Here is a 19191-nt window from a genome sequence, read left to right as displayed (position 1 = left end):
TTTATCATATTTGTAAGATTTTTTTGTTGTTGTTTGATTTATATTTGCATTGGAATAAAAAAAGACAAAGTGAATTTGAGGATTAAAAAAAAAAACTAATAATTTATTTTTTTCTTTACTTAAAAATGTAACATTTTAATACAATATAGTTGGATATCCCGCACCATTTACTTTTAGCCCTCAATCAAGTTAGATATTTGGCCCCCTTACATTAAAATTTTTGGCATCTTTGTTTTAACATATTTTTAAGTAATTCCCAAATATACTTATAAACCATCCAATACCAAATCAATCGGATAAAGCGCTTCAAATCTAATTAAAAAGACTCATTTTAACTGAAACTTTTTCAACTAAACAAATTCTATTGAACAGCCTTTACTGTGCAAGAGTAGAAATATATTCATACACACTCATACAAATAAGGGTTCTCTATTGGCATCTATGGTTCTGTGAAGAACCCTGAACATCCATGGAACCTTTCAAATGCAGAAGATGTTCTTTATAGTTGAAAAAGGTTCTTTAGATTTTTTAAATGTTATTCAAAATAGATCTTTTAAAAACTGTTCACTGAAAAGTTATTCTGGTAACTAAAAAATGTTCTTCTATGGCATCACTGCAACAACATCCTTTTGGAAGCTTCATTTTTAAGAGTGTAGAGATATTAACGATTAACAATATCTTGTGTTTTATGCTCATGCTTTTGTTGGCGCAATCAGACGGCATTATTTAAAATCCATTTAAATTATTTAAACTGTTTTAAATAGTGAAATTCCTGGTAAAAATAAAATAAAATAAAAAATTCTAGATTACAAACCAATATGCTATGTATTTAATTGTCAATGTATTTTTATAGAAAAAAAACTACATTTTCATGGCCAGTAAGAAATCATTTTGGCATGTAAACTTTTCTGAATTCATTGGCAGCTGTGGCAAGAAGTTAAGTTTTGGACCCTGAGAGTGTGTGTGTGTGTGTGTGTGTGTGTGTGTGTGTGTGTGTGTGTGTCACTGGTTCCGCCGTTCATGTGAAGACCCAGAGCTGGTACTTGTCAGCTGGACTGCAGGGCACTAGAGAGGGGTTCTCATGTCGAGCGGTCAGGCACTGTTTTGAGCCCTTGTTATAGAACAGCTGATCCTGTGAAGGGAGTAAATAACAGAGCAGGATCTATCAGCCAATCCACAAAACCAAACATTAGCAGTAGATGGACGGCAAGCTCTTTTCTATCGTTTTCTTTGTTCCTGAATTGGTTTAGTCTGATCAGAAAGTTTTGTTTTGATGTTACACAGATGAGCTTCTTATGTAGGCTGCATTTTAAAGCATAATAGGTGTTTTTAGCACACAATCCCATAGTGTAATGCCATAAGATTGGTGTAAAAAATAAAAACACATTGAAGATGGAGCAAGAGAAATGTTGATTATAAATGTATTTTGAATTAATTCAATTCACTTGGCGAATTAATTACCATGAATTAGATTTTTATTTTAGTTTAGAATTTTTTTTTTTTTTGAAGGATCACATGACACTGAAGACTGAGAATTCAGTTTGCATCACAGGACTAAATTACATTTGAAAATATATTAAGATAGAAAATAGTTATTTAAAATTGTAATAATATTTCACAATATAATTAACTGGATTCATTGATTAAATAATGGAATGTAAATATATCCATCTATTCTAGCTCAGTAAGGATTTTAAATTAATGATAAAAAAATTGGCAAATAATTTTTGAGCAGAAAATATTGAATTAATTTAACTTATTTTTAGCAAATAACAATATTTTTTTTTTTTTTTTTTTTTTTTTTTGAAGGATCATGTGACACTGAAGACTGGAGTAATGATGCTGAAAATGTAGCTTTGCATCACAGGAATAAATGATATTATAAAATATATTCAAATAGAAAACAGCTATTTTAATTTAGAACAATAATTCACACTATTACCGTTTTTTATGTAAACAATAAAATGCAGCCTTGAGCACAAGAATCTCAATTAGCATGTATTTTGCTCAATATTTGGATATGCTTGCTAGAGTTTTGCATCATTGCTGTTCCAAATCTATCATGTTTAAGGTCACATGATGGTTTGGATGCTCCCTTAGAAAGCAGCTGTCTATGTAAACCGCAAACAGCAAGGAGGCTCACTAGTTTTTGCAACAAAGCCAGACATATTGCACATCAGTGTTTTGATAAAAAAACGAGCATTACCAAGCACAACAGGAGATGACAAGCCTCTAAAGACAATGCTGGCTTTAGAGAGGGGTGAGCTGAGGAACACAGCATGGCCTCGGGCTGTTTGAGATTTAGTCTAAAGATCAGAGGCTTGTGAAGAAAGGCGTTGTACCTCTCTGAGCTCCCATCTCTGCTGAGGTCCTGTGATGGTGTTGTGACCTTTATACTGGCACTCCTCTAATTTGACGACTCCATCCGTCCCGTGCAAACAGAGCTCCTTCTGAATATTGTGTCTGATCTCATGATGGGTCGAGTACTCGAAATACTGTACGAGCAGAGGAGAGAAATGACCTTCACCACCAGAAAACATTTCATATATATATATATCCGATAAAGATGATTGCCTGGAAACTCCTGAGAGCTTCTGAAAAACAGATCTAGGGGAACTAATTAAAATGATATTTGAGATGCACCTATAGAAACTGAAAATCATTCAAATATAATTTTAGGCTTGTGTTCAAACAATGTAAAATAAAACTAAATTTTTTTTACTTTACCTGATTTAAAATATTATATTATATTATTACATAACATAGTGTTTTTTTATTACATTTTTAATGTTCCTGTAATGGAAAATAAATAAAATAAATACATACATACATACAATGCAATTGTAAGGACTATTATGTAGTTTTTGTTTCATTTATATATATATATATATATATATATATATATATATATATATATATATATATATATATATATATAAAAATTACTGTAAAATAAATACTGTAAAATAAATAAACTGATATTTAATGTATTATATAATATAGTGCTTGAGCTATATGGACTATTTTTTATATTTTTTTACTGATATGGTAACAAATAAATAAATAAAACATCAAAAACAATTGCATGGACTATTTTTTGTTCCTTTTATTAAAATAAAATAAAATATATGATAAAATAAGTACTTCAAAAGCACCTTCATCTGATTTAAATATATATATATATATATATATAAATAATGTTCCTTTATGTAAAAGAAAATAATAAATCACCTTCACTTGATTTCAATGATTATTATTTCTATGTACCAAAACAGTTTAAAAATGAGAGTGGTTTCATGTGATCAATTCCATCGATTGATTCACAGGACAATCTGTTCCTGCTTTAATCACCTGGTTTCCTCCCATCCCGTGGCAGGGGTACATAATGAGAGGCTTCCCTCCCTCATTACTCTCTCCCGCGTCCAAGCAGGCCTCCTTCCCCACGTTCTTTATCTGCAGGGAGACAGAAGGAGGAGATGGAACGGATTGTAACATGAAAGCTGTTCAAACAAGCTTTTACAGAACGGAGATCCGCTGCACGGTGGGAAAGCACAGCGGCCAGACAAAACACCAGAGAAATACAGGGACGTCCCAGCCACTGTACACACACTCACCGCACCAAACTGCAGCGGACTGAGATCGGGCATGAAGACCTCCGGATAGACGTTCTTCAAATACCAGGAAAAGCTCTTACACTGGAGTCTGTCCCGGAGACCTACACGCTTTGAGACGTCTCCAAAAGAGCGCTGTGGAGAGAGACGGTAGCTTCATTACAGAAACTGCCTTTGAATCTCATATTAAAGCTGCCCACAGGCTGTCTGAGGCTCCACTTTAAAGCTGTCTGTCTACGCTTATGAACCAGCAGCAGGTCTTGGCTGCACATTGAGAATGTTAAGGGATTTCTGTGGTTTATGTCGCAGAAGACCAGCATGATGAAAGCCTGCCAGAAGGCCTTCAGTCGCTGAACTCTTAACTCCACAATGCCTTTACAACAAGTGCAGGCAAAACCAATTTGTGTAACAAGTGTAGGCTGGCAGTTTTAATTGTTTATGTAAATAAAATGTAAATAATATAATAAATAGTTTAGTTAATTAAAATTATGTGAGTATAAGGCTTTATTTAGTTAACTTTTGTATTAAATCTTAATTATTTAAACAACTATTTGTGTAACAACATAAGATATTTTGTGTAAATAAAAGAAATTTAATTATGTCAGTGTAGAGGTTTATTTCAAAATTGAATTAATTGTCTTATTTATTTAAATAATTTTATTTATAGAAAAACAATTGCAGTTTTTTGTGTAACCCAACTGTTGTGTGGCAGTTTAATAAAAAAAAAGTATTAATAAAATACACAACTATAATAAAATTCTTAGAAAAGGATCTCAGTAGGGTTAAAATACTTTATTTAAATACTTTATTTAAATGCAGTAATGATCAATAATAAGAACATTAAATAATTACAATTTCATTTCAATTTAATAATTTATTTTATAAAGAAATAAAACAATTGCATTTATTTAAAATGGTTTTAAATATATGCTTTACTGTTTTTTATTATCATTATTATTTTTTGTTCATAACCCTTTTGCCACATATATTTGATGAACATATATTCATAATAATAACAAGTTTTTACAAAATACATGTATTTAAAAAATTTTTTAAAGTTATAAACACACAGACACACACACACATATATTATTTTAAGTGTTTTTAAATGGAAAATTCTTTATTTCTTTTATTACTGTCCTTTCAAATGAAGGCAAAAGAGAAGGACAGAAGATCAGTAACAGGAGTGAGACAGCTCTTCATATGCTGGGAGCAGCACACTACTCTTTGCTCCATACTATTGCTCCAATTAAATCCATCATAGCATCTTAATAGAACTGCAATTTTGCTTTTGTTACAAAAAAGCCTGGGAATTCTGGGAACATTACCTCTTTGGCGATCTGAGCGGCCTGCTGGTTCCTCCGGTAGAAGATCTCTTTATAGTCGTCCATCCAGACCTCAGCCAGACGCACCTGGTTGCGAGCGATCACCTGCGTGCCTTTAGGGAAGGTGTGCGGACTCTTTGTGCGAAACACGTGGCCCACCACTGAACAGGGGATGATTTCTAGCTGCCCTCCACACTGCCAAACCTGAAGGACGAGACGAGAGCAGCAGGTCAGGATGTCAACTAATTTGAGAAGAAAAGATGCTTTATTCAATCAAACACAGACAGACTTTAGGAAACTACATGACCGAAATATTAAAATAAAGACAATGTCATTAAAATCTTTTTTTATTTATAATAAAAGATGCATGCAAAACCTATTTTGACTCACCCTGAAGGACATTTCAATATTTTCTCCTCCCCAAATCTCCATCTCCTCGTCATAGCTTCCTACATGGTAGAAATAATCTCTGGAAATGGAGAACAGTCCCCCTGCGAACGTTGGCGTCCTGCGAGGGCAAATGTGATTAGAGGGTAAATGTTTCTTTGAATGTGTTTCATTAGACAGAAAATGACTGATATGTGTGTTTTGTGTGTGCATGGATAATAAAACGGTTTAATGGAAAACAAACAATGAAATCCAATAAGCGCCTGAGTATTATCAAATCTATTTAGTCAAATCATTTAAAGAATAGTCATGCGGTTTCAAACCTGTGTGACATTTTCTCTTGCACTAAACAGAAAGAGAATTTGCATCACAGGAATAAATTACACTTAACAAAACAGATAGTTCTGGTCCTTGATTCTGATTGGCTGAGCAACGTTCAAAGCTGTTGTAAATTACTCTATAAACATACACCTTTGTTTACTTCTGTGTGTTGCTTGGCAACCACTTTGTTTGAACCACAACTGTTTCCGGAAGTTCTATTTCGGAACTATATTGTTTGGTGGAAGAATACAGTTTATTTACATTTACATTTATTCATTTAGCAGAGGATTTTATCCAAAGCAACTTACAGATGAGGACAATGGAAGCAATCAAAAACAACAAAATGAGCAATGATATAGAAGTGCTATAACAAGTGTCGGTTAGCTTGTACGGTGTTTAAATCATTACACTTTGTTTGCTCTGTTTTATTCTGTAAAAATTACAACGTATATGAAATAAGCGATTTATAAAAGCAATAAGCCCTGTGGAGTCGTTGTTTACAGTGTATTTATAACAGCTAAGGGGTGTTGTTAGAGCCTCTTGGGGCTTATTGCTTTATTACAATATATTCCAATAGAAAGTAGTTATTTCAAATAGTAATAATATTACTGATTTTACCTTTTTTTTTTACAATTACATGCAGCCTTGGTGATTCTTTCAATAAAGCAATTAGCCACAAGAAGCTATGGTTCACAGTGAATTTATAACAGCTAAGGGGTGTTACTAAAAACCACTTAGCCGTTATAAATTCACTGTAAACCACGGCTTCACGGGGCTCAGTGCTTTTATAAAAAGGTTATTCCATATACGTTTCACAGAATAAAACAGAGCAAATAAAGTGTTATGTTATGATATTAATAATTCAGTATTCTTCCACCAAACAATATAGTTCCTCAGAAACAGTTGGTGTTCCAATGAGCAACACACAAAAGTAAACAAACTGTGTTAGTTTGTAGTGTCGTTTACAACAGATTCGAAAGCGGCTCAGCCAATCAGAATCAAGGATCGGAATCATCCGTTTTATAAAAGTAAGTTTAAAAGGTCCGGAAAGTCATTGCAGGAGCAAACAATGTTTATTTTTGTGTGAACTGTTCAGAACTGTGTTTTCTTACTTAATAGGGTACGTCTCATCTTTGCGTCTCCGTTTCTCATGATCCGGAAGGGTCTCCCAACCAAAGGAAAGGCCCCAGTCAAAATTCCCCCGGTTATGATGCTGTCCGTACGGTGAGGGTTTCATGAACTCAAATGTGTTCAGGTCGATGGTGGTGATGTCAGGACTCACTACGGCGGTGGAGTTCTCCGCTATCCTGGCCAGCAGCGGCTCAAGCCATCCGTGGAAACATTCACCTAAACAAACCAAGCAGGGGTTGCATGATAAAATCACTTTGAAGTCTTCCACTACATTCCTTTCCTTAGGCTACACCATCACCTCTTACTCTCATTTACTTCAAAAGTACCTACTAACAAACACCCTAATGCATCAACACAGCCCAGATGAATAAATAAGACTGTCTTCTTAATCAATTTGAGTCATTTCTGCATTCTGGCTGACCGTTTCTCCGTCAACCACACCAGCGGAGGACACAAACACTTCATGAATGTTTAACAAGCCTAAAGTCAGACGGAATTAAAAAGCATCAGATTCGTTCCAGCGCTGAGTAGCTCTAACTGACCACAGGCTTGTTATAAAGAGTGTGTTTTTATTAAGAGACAAACCCTATTAATGTGAATCCAGCACATTTGAGTGGGAGGGACTGGCTCTTTAAAGTGACTCACAGTGGGCATCCAGGAAGGTGAGGGTTTCGCCCGAGGCCACGGAGGCCCCGAGGAGCCTCGCAGTGATCAGGCCTTTACGTTCCTGCTGACGGACCACGCGAACGATGTGCAGCTGTTTCAGATACTCGTCCAGTTCGTCCTGTAGTCGCTCTGTGAGAAAGAGAAATGTCAAAACAATGTAGGCTTGTGCATTTTTGAGTCAATTATTGTTAGACTTTCCCTTTTGCAAAATTCTAAGGAATTTATTATTTCTCAGAATGCATTAAAATATTCGTGGACGAAAATAGACAATTAGACAATCTTTTTGCCAAGAAATTAATACTTTTATTTAGCAAGGATGTATTAAATCGATAAAAAGTGAAGTGAAAGATTTATAATATTACAAAAAAATTCTATTTTGAATAAATTCTACCATATTTTTTACATTTTCTATTCGTCAAACAAAAAAATGTATCACAGTTTCCATAACAATTTTAAGTCTTTTCAGTATTGATAATCAGAAATGATTCCTGAGCAGCAAATCAGTATATTAAAATGATTTCTGAAGAATTGTGTGATACTGAAGACTGGTGTGATAATGCTGAAAATTCAGCTTTGCATCACAGAAATAAATTCATTTTTAAATATGTTCACATAGGAAACACATTTTATTTTAAAATAATATTTCATGATTGCAACTTTTTTTTACTGTATATTTGATTAAATAAACGCAGCCTTGGTGTGCAGAAAGAGTCTTCTTTCAAAAAAATCTAAAACTCTTACCAATTACATATTTGTGAACAACAGTATATTTTTAGAGGGATAGTTCACCCCAATTTTTTTATTCTGTCAATAATTACGCACCCTCATGTCGTTTCAAACCTGTAAGAGCTCCGTTCATCTTCAGAACACCAATAGAGATATTTTTGATGAAATCTGAGAGCTTTCTGACCCTCGCATAGAGAGCAAGGTAGTAAGTTGTTTGCGTTGTTTGTGCATTCATGTGAACGTAAATAACGTATCTGCGTACATACGTTGCATATGTTGTTTAAGTATGTGATACTCTCCAAAATACTGCTTTAGGGTGATGTGGAGGAGACAGTTTGTTGAATAAAGTTGTTATTTTTGTTTCCTTTGCACACAAAAAGTATTCTCCTTGCTTCGTAAAATTACGGTTGAACCCCTGATGACACATGGATTATTTTAACGATATACTTTACTACGTTTCTGGACCTTGATCGTGTAAGGATCCTTGCGGTCTATGGAGGGTCAGAAAGCTCTTAGGTTTCATCAAAAATATCTTAATTTGTGTTCTGAAGATGAACAAAGTAATTAATATCTGTAATTAATGACAGAATAAAAAATGTTTGGGGTGATCTATCCCTTTAATATTTGGATGTTCCCTGAAAAGGCAGCTGCCTATGTTGCATACAGCAATGCTACTCAATAGGTTTTGGAACACATTTCAGACTTATTTTACACCTGGTGCTCTTCCAACTTCTTCCAAAGTTGTTACTTTTAAAAAGGCGCATGTTTAAATGTAATGTTCTTCTTTCAAACTGATTCAGTATTCCATCAGGGTATGTTTTAGATTCAGTATGCTGGGGTAAAAGACATAATAATACTCTTTTAGCAAAGGATCAGGAGAAAGCTCAAGCAGCACCTTTAATCTAGTAGATATGGGTGTGTATGGGTTCATTAAGTATAAATATCTCCTTTCATCAGTCTACAGTCTCCCAGCAGCCCTCAGGGCAAAGCCACTGACCAGCACTTTGGTATAATATTATATATTATACAGAACTGAGGAGTAACTACCTAAAAATAGTGTCACGAATGCACGAATAAAAGGACTAAACTGAACAGAAAATGATTTATTGTTGGAAAGAGCACCGATTCGTTTGAATCTCTGTAGATAAGTCTTCAAGTTAGCATTATTATTTTTTTTAAATCAATAACTTGAATAGTAGTGTATTAGTAGTGAATCTAACTATGAAAAACGATAGTTCACCCAAAAATTTAAATGATCATCATTTACTCAAGTTGTTCCAAACCTGTATGAGTTTCTTTTTTCTGCTGAACACAAAAGAAGATATTCTGAAGAATGTCGGGAACCAAACAGTTAACACAGCCATTGACTTACATAGTATTCTTTCCAAACTATGGAAGTCAATGGGGAACATAAGCTGTTTGGTTAACAAAACATTCTTCAGAATATCTTCAGAAAATTCGCTTTTTCGGGTGAACTACCCCTTAAAGCTACATCACATTACAAAAAAAAAGCTTAAACCAGTCTGGTTTGCTGGTCTTTAAGATGGTCTCTCAGGCTCACTAACTGACAAGTCCCTGAAAATCCTCCTAAACCATCACAACAGGCCAGTCTAACCTCTTTGGTCTGGTTAAGGCAATTTTTTTTAATCAGCAGGGAGAGTTTCTTGACCATTTAACTACTTTAAATTATGAGTCTCTTGGGAAGCTGCAGTTTAATAGTGGCTTTCCCGACCCAGACATTGTGATTTATGATATCACATAATATGTATTATCCTCCTCAGAATCATTTAAGAGTAAAGGTGCAACACTAAGCCTGCTGAAAGCGGCTGAAATGATTCACAGCAGCGCAGCGGGACGTCCTATAGGTTTTGGCCTGCTCCGAGGGCGGGGATCTACACACAGAACTGGTCTTTCTCAGCAGAAGCTGGAATTGCTTGAGAAAGAGAGACCGAGGGTGTAATTAAAAGAAGAGGGAGTGTTAAAGAAAAGTTGAAAGCCAATTCCCTGGCTTTAATTTCTGGCATGGCGTGCAGCCAAGAGAGAAAATTCAGTCCCTGTGTGATTCAACCAGGGGAACGATAGGTGAGATCTAGTGCAGTGGTTCTCAACCCATAATGGATAGTAGCAGGTCTGTTCTGATCTGTTCAGTAGTGTGAAAACAATAATAACTAATCTAAGCTAAATACAACTAATCATGAAAAGAACCATTACCTTTATATTAGGGGTGTAACGATACGCGTATTCGTATTGAACCGTTCGGTGCGAGGCTTTCGGTTCGGTACGCGGTACGCATTATGAACCGAACGGTTCGTTGGACTAATTAATTATATAAAAAAAAAAAAAGAGAAATATAATGATATGCGTTCAACAAGGTAGCCCAATAACCAAAACGACGTAACAGACAACGCCCCTGACACTCCCGAAGAAGAAAAAACACCAACTTATATGTTTATGTTAGGCTACTCAGTCAGGCGCTTGCTCACTCAGTACGCGCTGAGTGAGCGAGCAGTTCATGCACGGTAAGCAGTGGCCAATGCGTTTAACAGACCAGAAATAGAAGATCCTCCAGTAACCAACACATGACAATAGGGTACACCAGCGGGAATAAAATTTTTTAAAAAAACCCAGCGGGAATACTTGAAACATGTCAACTCATTTACGCCGACATCACCTTAGTGTGTCAGTATCTGGGAAAAGACGAAAAAGAGGAGAAATATACACGCAACAAACTATCCCCGCAGCATTTAGACACCGGTACACCAATATAGTTTACAGGGAATCCAAAGTGCACCCAAACACCAGACCTGTTGGTTATTGGAGGATCTTCTATTTCTGGTCTGTTAAATGCATTAGACATTTTGCAACGAGCCTTCAGCGCGTGCTGAGTGAGCGAGCGCCTTAAGGGGCCGTTCACATATCGCGCCTAAAAACGCGTGGAAAACGCTAGTCGTGCCGCTTTCTCCTCCTTTCCAAAGCGCTCGGGCAAAAGCACTCCTGAGGCGTCTGTCTCCATGAGACGCGGAAATTTCAGCAAAGGATAAATGGATTTGCAGCTCTAAAAATCGCTTGCAGTAGCTCTGCTACTAAATTTATTTCAAAATTGCAATCCATATACAACTACGATCAGCTGTTCCTTCATCTCGGCTGAGCTTTCAACGTTGTTACCGGAAAGGATGAAGCTGATTGGTTGGTTCTTGTCACATGACCCGCAGTGCGCTTGCAGCATTCTGAAAAGTTGAGATGTTTTTACATTTTGCTGTATCTAAAACGTACCGAACCGAACCGTGACATCAGTGTATCATATCGAACCGAACCGTGAATTTTGTGAACCGTTACACACCTACTATATATATATAAATTTATATTATCTTTTCTAAAGTTCTTTTGAACTTTTAAATTCTTCATAAAATCCTGAAAAATAAATAAATAAAGTTTTCCACAAAAAATGTATAACAATATGTTTCTTGAGCAGTAAATAAGTGTAACAGAATGATTTCTGAAGGATCATGTGACACTGTAGACTGGTGTAATGATGATGAAAATTCAGCTTTGCATAATAAGAAAAAAATATATTCATGCAGTTCGTTTAAATTGTAATAATATGTTATAATATTACAGTTTTTTAATGATCAAATATGTGGTATTTTGGGGCCAACTTATTTGCCATTCAATTAAAGTTAGTTAAATATCATTGGCAGGTCATGCAACTATGGATGCCTGTTTCCGCCACTGAATAAAAAAAGGAAACCGTGACTTTTTTCTCACAGTTTTTTTACCATAATTGCGTGATACAATTCAACCAATTCTGTGGAAAATAAGAAGTTTGCATCACGCAATTATGACACAAAAAAAGACAGATTTGCGAGCTTGTACCATGCAATTAAGATAAAAACAGTCAGAATTGAGAGTTAGTATCAAGCACTTACGAGAAAAAAAGTCTGAATTGTGAGTTTGTATCACGCAATTATGAGAAAAAGACAGATTTGCCAGTTTGTATCACGCAATTATGAGAAAAAGACAGATTTGCCAGTTTGTATCACGCAATTATGAGAAAAAGACAGATTTGCCAGTTTGTATCACGCAATTATGAGAAAAAAAGTCAGAATTGCCAGTTTGTATCACGCAATCATGAAAAAAAGTCAGAATTGTGTGATAAGAAATCACCTAATTCTGAGAAAACATTCAGAATTTTCAGTTTGTATCACGCAATTATAAGAAAAAAGACAGAATTGCGAGTTTGAATCACACAATTATGAGAAATAATGATACAAACATGATACAATTGCGAGAGAGGAAAAAAGTCTGAATCGCAAGTTATCATCTCACAATTCTGGCTTTTTTTCACAGAATAGTGAGATATAAAGTCGCAATAACCTTTTTTTGTTTGTTTGTTTTCTCAGTGGTGGAAATGGGCTCCCATATGTAATGCACAAAAACATCCTCAAAAAACATGAATAAAACTACACAAGGTAAAAGAAACCAGACATGGCCACATGCAATTGTGTAACGTACATAATATGGTTTAGTTGCTAAGAAACATTTATTTAATTCAGAAAAATCAAACGCATATTGATATTGCTGGAATTTAAATGCTTTACAACAAGGCCCTATTCATTAAAGCATTAACTAACATAGACTTACAATGAGCAATACACTTGTAACAGTAGATATTTATCTTTGTTAATGACCTAATGTTAACAAATGGGAACTTATTGTAAAGTCTTACAATTAAAATTCATGCATTTTTGTGTTTTATTGAGTCGCTACTTGAGGTCTGATATCAAATTTGGCTTCTGAAGCAAAACCAGTTGGGAACCACTGCTCTAAGGCTCTTCCACCGGTCAAAGATCTGTTTTTTAAGAGTCCGCTGATAGGCCTCTATAGCTTCACCGGCTGAGCAAAACTCCTCTGAGAACATTCCCAAACAGCTCTGTTTCCTGTAGTAACCTGCTTCACGAGCGCCGGGTGTCAGCAGGCCTACAGGAATTCAGCAAAGCGGGATGCTTGAGTGAAACCGGACGCCCATTAAAACACACGGACGGTCTGTAGGCTAGAGGTGAGTTACCGTCAGCGCTGGCGTCATCCACGAGGATGATTTCTTTGAGGAGCAGCGCAGGGGAGGTGTGCAGGACGCTGTAGACGGTGCGCAGTAATGTGCTCCACGCCTCGTTGTGGAAGACGATGATCACACTTGTGGTCGGCAGGGGTGGACAGCGTCTGAATGTCTGCTCGATGCATCTGTGAGAGGAAAAGAGAGAACAGACAGACTGAGAAATAAAGGGAAGGGGGGGTTGTTTTATTCAACAGATGTCTGTGAAATGTCTAGATTAGGGCCGGGCAATATATTGTACCTAATTAGCTAACATATTTTCTAAAGACTAAAATAAAACCTTTAAAAATAAATGAAGTTACTTGAAATAAAATAAACATTGATTGAAATATCAATACAAATATAAAATTAAATAAAAATATACCATACAAAATAATGGTAACATTTTAGAAAGGTTTTGTTTGTTAACTAACTAACTAACATTTAAAATAGTTCTAAAACATTTATTAATCTTAATTTATGTTAATTTCTGAATTTATTAATACATTATTAAAGTCCAAAGATGTCTGTTCATTTTATTTGTCCTAAAATAATTTAAATTTAAACAAAAATGAATATATAAAAACTAAATAGACAAAAAACGGTAACTAATGAAAAAGTCCAAAACATACAGCAAAATTACTAAAACTTAAACAAATTAAAATTATAAAACTGATGCAAAATAAAAAATATATAACAGTATCACAATGATTAAACTATAAATAAATAAATAAATAAATGAATGAAAATCCCAATTCTGTCTTTATTTCTACATTCGAATAAGATTACATTGATTCCTGAGAATCAGAAACTGTCCGTGATTTTGAATCAGTTCAACACTGATTCAACATTTCATTTGCATCACCTTAAAATACTTGTTTAGTACCGTGTATTTTTATATTGGTGGTAATATTACATAATTAATTTAACTAGATTTATATTGTATGTTACGTCTTGCAATAAAAATGTAATTAATTTAGCTATAATGGCTGCTTGGTTGAATTGATGATGAATTACAATCATCCTTCTCAGCCTTTTTAGAGTAAATGCATAAATTTCTAAATTTACTTTGGCTACGTCACTCAGTCCTCATCTGGATTTCATTCTGCAGACTCATAATTGTGTGTTATGTGACACTTTGTATTACAATAACCAAAAGGAACTCTGGTTTTGTCTATATCACTCCACTAAAGCAATCAGGGCAAGAACTAACGTGTTTAATTAGAGAAAAAGCTCACTTTTGTCTCAGTCTGTAATTGGTAGCAATATCTGCGTAGACATGTTTAAATAACGTGTCTGAGGACAAAAGCTAGTCTGTAGTTCCACAGAGCCTCTGATTATCCTGACAGATAAACAGATTCTCCTCTAGATTCTATTCACACTAACATTCTACATATTTTAAAATCCTTTCAAAATCCTTTAGAATGAGCATTTTTATGCCACATAACAAATACTAAAAACATGATGTGGTTAGATATTCCAAATTTGTTAAAAAATTTGGAAAATGCAAAATAGTCTCAGACTTTTGGACCTCATTGTATTTGTGTGTTTTTCTTAGCTGGCAATGGAGTTATACTACCACTTCGATCTACAAGGTGGTCTCCTCATGTTATTTTTGGTTGGTTGCATGTTAGTTTTACACGAGGACCTTCTAAAATGTTTACTCTAGTTCTTTTTTTTTTAATCTAGGTAAAATGCCATATAGATTGCATTTACAGGGACTATTATATGAAACATGAACAAAGTCATAATTTAATTCTTACATAAATAGTTTTATTGAACTAAATGCAAGAATAGATTAATGAACATCTACTTTGCTCATGTTTCAAGAATGAGGCTCACAGAACGCAAAATTCATCGTATGAAATCATTAAAAGCTAGGCATAATTACAAAAAAAAAATGTGTAGTCACTTCATAAAGTTGTATAACCCTGGATTATTTTTTTTTAATTATTAAATTCCTTGATATTTCTGTGGGAATAAAAAAAAAAGTGAAACAGACCGATATTGCATCCAAATAATAACAACTGATGAAAAAAAGAAAATACATTCTGCTCACCCTCAGGCCATCCAAGTTGTTTGTTTCTTCATTAGAACAGATTTGGAGAAATGTAACATTACATCACCAATGGATCTTCTGCAGTGAATGGGTGCCGTCAGAACGAGAGTTCAAACAGCTGATTAACACTTCACAAGTAATCCACACCACTTCAGTCCATCAGTTCATGACCTATGAAGTGAAAAGCTGAACATTTGTAACAGTCCTTAAAGTGTATTGCCTTTAAAACAATGCTTCTGATCAAAATACCAGTCCACATTCGATAATAACACTTCCTCCAGTGAAAAAGTCCCTTTCTCATCAAAATCCACCAACATATATTTGTTTCAAACTGTTTTGGACTGTTTTTGCTTACAGTGTTGGATCTGTGCATATTTCTCTCCAGATTCAACCGTGACATCCTTTTACTTGAGAAAGCAATTGTATGGATAGAGGACTCATATTTCAGCCAGAAGCGATGTTTTAAAGTTAAAACGTCTCAATGATGGATTTGTTTCTTTGAAACATGCAGTTTTTCTCTTCCAAAACATGAACTGACAGACTGGAGTGGTGTGGATTACTTGTGGATTATTGTGATGTTTTCATCAGCTGCTTGGACTCTGATTCTGACGGCACCCATTCACTGCAGAGCAATGCTAAATTTATTCAAATGTGCTCCAATGAATGGAACCATTGATGGATGGCCTGAGGGTGAGAACATTTTTACCTAATTTTCATTTTCATGTGAACTATTCCCTTTAAATGTCTGTAGAAGTGTCTAAAGCAAACAGGTAGTACTGTACATACTCTGGAGGTCTCGTGTCAGCGCCGAGGTCTCTGCTGAGCGAGATCCGATCGCTGGCGTACAAGTTGAAGCAGTGCTTCTCTTCTCCCCTCTCCTTTTCTTTTTGCTCCGACGAGCTCAGATTGTCAGTGTGAAAAGCCTTCCCAGAAGCCCCTGGGGCAGTGGGGTTTTGCGGTGGTCTTTCAAGGACCGGTCGGAGCTCAGCAGCCGTGTAGTATCCGGACAGACAGCCCAGACTGCCCTGGCTCTCCTGCTTCCTCACCGGAGCTTTTATCTGCATTTTGGGCATAGCGTCCCGGAGGTTATTCACCGCCCCCATGACCATCTCAAGAACGCCGTCTCGTTTCTCCACAATCTCTTTGAGCCAGGGTTCGTCCTGGGGGTTCTGACTGACCACCTCTCGCTGCATCAGAAACAGGAACGTCACGAACACCAGCGCCACTATGGCCAGCTTCCACGGGTGCAGTCGTCTGCGCAGAAGCCTGCGGAAGAACGTCATTCTTTTGAGGCGAAGCCGGCACTCAGAGTGTGAGAAACAATGCTTCACCTGACACACACCCCGTGCGTAACATCACCGCCTGTCAAACCTGTGAATGGGACCAAAAGACAACATTGATATACGAGCAGCAGAGCACTGCAAACAAGTCCAACACTCCTGACAACTCGTTTGAGAACGGAAAAGTTAGGAATTCCAGTTCTGAGTGTCCAACGTAAATGTTTTCTTTGATATTTAAGCCTCTTTTAGGTGGCTGGGAAATCATTCTTCGCTTGAGAGGTAATTTTGTGAACTTAATTTCTTTAACAACATTCTCTTGGAGAGAATTCGAACAGAAACTTTCCAAATGATAATTGGCCCTTTTAACCAATGGAAAAGTATTAATCATATTACAAATATCAGACTTGACAGTTCTGTCGATCTTTTTAAAAATCACTTTTTAATGAAGCTTAACACTTCTCTGTTTGTACATTTCTGGTAACCCTAGAATGGGTACTGTATATTGTGAAAGCCAAAATAACGTGAATCAAAAATGATATACAATTAGATGCATATGCTTTACTAAAAATATTTTTCAGACAGCCAACTGTGTGCGGTTTGACACTTTGTGAAACATTATGCATGCAGGTTTCCCCTTGTAATGTGTATACCTAAATAATAATCAACATGTCTTTATCAAAACATGTTTTCTCAATGAAAAGATGTCTTAATGATCACTTAAATCAAATGCTGTTCCAGAAGAGCTGTCACTGTATTTTGGAGAAAAGCAAATGACAGTTTGCTGTTTACTTTCTTACTAAACATTCATTTAAACGGGATAATTATATAACATTTCATAAAATGTGGGGAAATCCATACACATTTACAACTTAGACACGGTAATTTAAGTATTCCTTTTATTTCAGATAAAACAAGTCAATTTAACACGACACTCATTGCTTTATAGCCGTCATTTTGAGTCATTTTAGGGTTAATCATTAGTAGCACAATAACACCATCTGTCTAAAACTACGAATCAGTGTCCAGTTCTTGTGCGCTATTGTGCGTAAACAAAGTCGAGAGAGCAAAGAAAGAGAAAGACATACCGATTGCGTTTAAATATCGTTTAAGTTCATATCCAAAAGAGTTTTTAGCTCCCACAGTAGAAGTGTTGACCACGGCGATGTCAAAGTGTAGTCATCTCAGCAAGACTTCCGCGTCGTTGGATCCAGGTGCGCGTCTCTCAGGTAAAGGGGCGGGACTTGCGTCACGCGTGCGTAAGCGCCACATGTGCCTTCATTCTGTTAGGGCGAGTCCAGCAACGTCAACATTTGAACAATTAAAAGATGTTGCTCTTCCTCTTATATATGGAAGCTTATGGGTAGGAAAATTTTCAATTTGGAATGTAATATGCAAAATCACAATGCAATATGTAAAATAGCAATGCATTTCTGTATTTACATTTTCATGTGCACGTGTGCAACGTTTGGTGCAAAATGAAAATGAAAATAAAATTACAAAATTTTCATTTGCCATTTCATGTATTTTTTTATTTTATTTTTTTTATTAGGGAAACATTTTAACCAAAAAAAAAAAAAAAAGTTTTTGTCTCTTTAATAAAAAATTAAGAGGTTTTATTTTGGGGGGGGGTTGTCCTTAGACTCTAGCTTCCTCTCTACATAATAAAGAAATTATATCCTCTTTTTATACTTTTTAACACGACTGTCACGGAGATGTTGCTAGTAGAAGGAGCATGAACGCGATATGAATCACGAGCAAATTATTATTCATGAAAAAAAAATATTATTTTAGTAATTTCCTACGACTTTTTATATAAAACAAAAACATTTCTATTTGCTTTAAATAAATAATTTAAACTCAACAATAAGTAACAAACTAATAACTCTCATGCAAAATATACTCTACATGCAACACTTAAACCTGAATTATAGTGGAGTCAGACCCCCATAATAATTCGCACCCTACATTTCCTCTAAATATGTATGTGACACAAACCTAAATCCTCCACAAGCGAAGGGTCCCGTTACTGGAATCACCTATTTCCATGACTCTAATACATTTGTTCATGCAGAATCACTTTGCGCGACATCTGACCTCAGTGATGGATGACATTCGACTGCGTTAAACTCACTAAGTATCTCACTTAGACGTATTACCGCGATAAATTAGCCCTATTAAACAGAAGGTAGATGCAGAAAACACTCACCAGACACGCTCAGCCTGAGGATTTTAATCACCGTGTCCCCGTGCACATGGACTTCATAAAGAGCTTCTGTGTTTGCAGGGTAAAGAAAAGAAACCGGACACGAACCGGACAAGAGAAGAATACCAGAGAGGCTCAGAGTGTTCATCTGGAGGATCCTGGAGACTTTACTTCCCACTGTGTCGTGAATCTCGCTGTAATAGAGTTTAGTGAGAAAGTCGGACTCTTGCTGGAGGTTGACATTTGAACTGCTTGTGATGAAATTTGAAGTTTATTATTTGACATCAAATTGATGTGGATTTATTGCACAACTGAAGTTCTTTTCCGTAACACTGTCAAGATAAAAGTTTATTCTGGAAATCTCGAAAAACCCACATCTGAGAGTAGATTTGG

General features: G+C 35.7%; 1 protein-coding gene across 1 annotated transcript; it reads right to left on the bottom strand.

Annotated features, from left to right (window-relative positions):
* Positions 1-27: 27 nt before the first annotated feature.
* Positions 28-18950, bottom strand: galnt3 (UDP-N-acetyl-alpha-D-galactosamine:polypeptide N-acetylgalactosaminyltransferase 3 (GalNAc-T3)). The gene is made up of 12 exons (XM_026271184.1): positions 18802-18950; positions 17681-17875; positions 16102-16686; positions 13233-13405; positions 7421-7570; positions 6757-6991; positions 5327-5444; positions 4940-5140; positions 3615-3746; positions 3352-3453; positions 2343-2495; positions 28-1132 (listed from the first exon to the last, which is right to left on the bottom strand). The coding sequence occupies exons 3-12, from the start codon at positions 16596-16598 to the stop codon at positions 1019-1021; spliced, it is 1875 nt and encodes a 624-aa protein (XP_026126969.1). The 5' UTR covers positions 16599-16686; positions 17681-17875; positions 18802-18950; the 3' UTR covers positions 28-1018.
* Between the last annotated feature and the right edge of the window lie 241 nt (positions 18951-19191).

The sequence above is a fragment of the Carassius auratus genome, chromosome 9 (assembly GCF_003368295.1).
Source record: "Carassius auratus strain Wakin chromosome 9, ASM336829v1, whole genome shotgun sequence".
NCBI classification, from domain to species: Eukaryota; Metazoa; Chordata; class Actinopteri; order Cypriniformes; family Cyprinidae; genus Carassius; species Carassius auratus.
Note: the sequence above shows the minus strand (reverse complement) of the source record. Positions and strands in the feature narration are given on the sequence as shown.

Bases quoted from the DNA above. Each gene is read 5' to 3' on its own strand.
- galnt3 (XM_026271184.1), bottom strand. From the start codon at position 16,598: ATGACGTTCTTCCGCAGGCTTCTGCGCAGACGACTGCACCCGTGGAAG. The intron at 7,571-13,232 runs GTAACTCACCTC...TCTTTCTCACAG, and splicing joins GGATGACGCCAGCGCTGACG to AGCGACTACAGGACGAACTG. The intron at 5,141-5,326 runs GTGAGTCAAAAT...CTCGTCCTTCAG, and splicing joins ATATTGAAATGTCCTTCAGG to GTTTGGCAGTGTGGAGGGCA.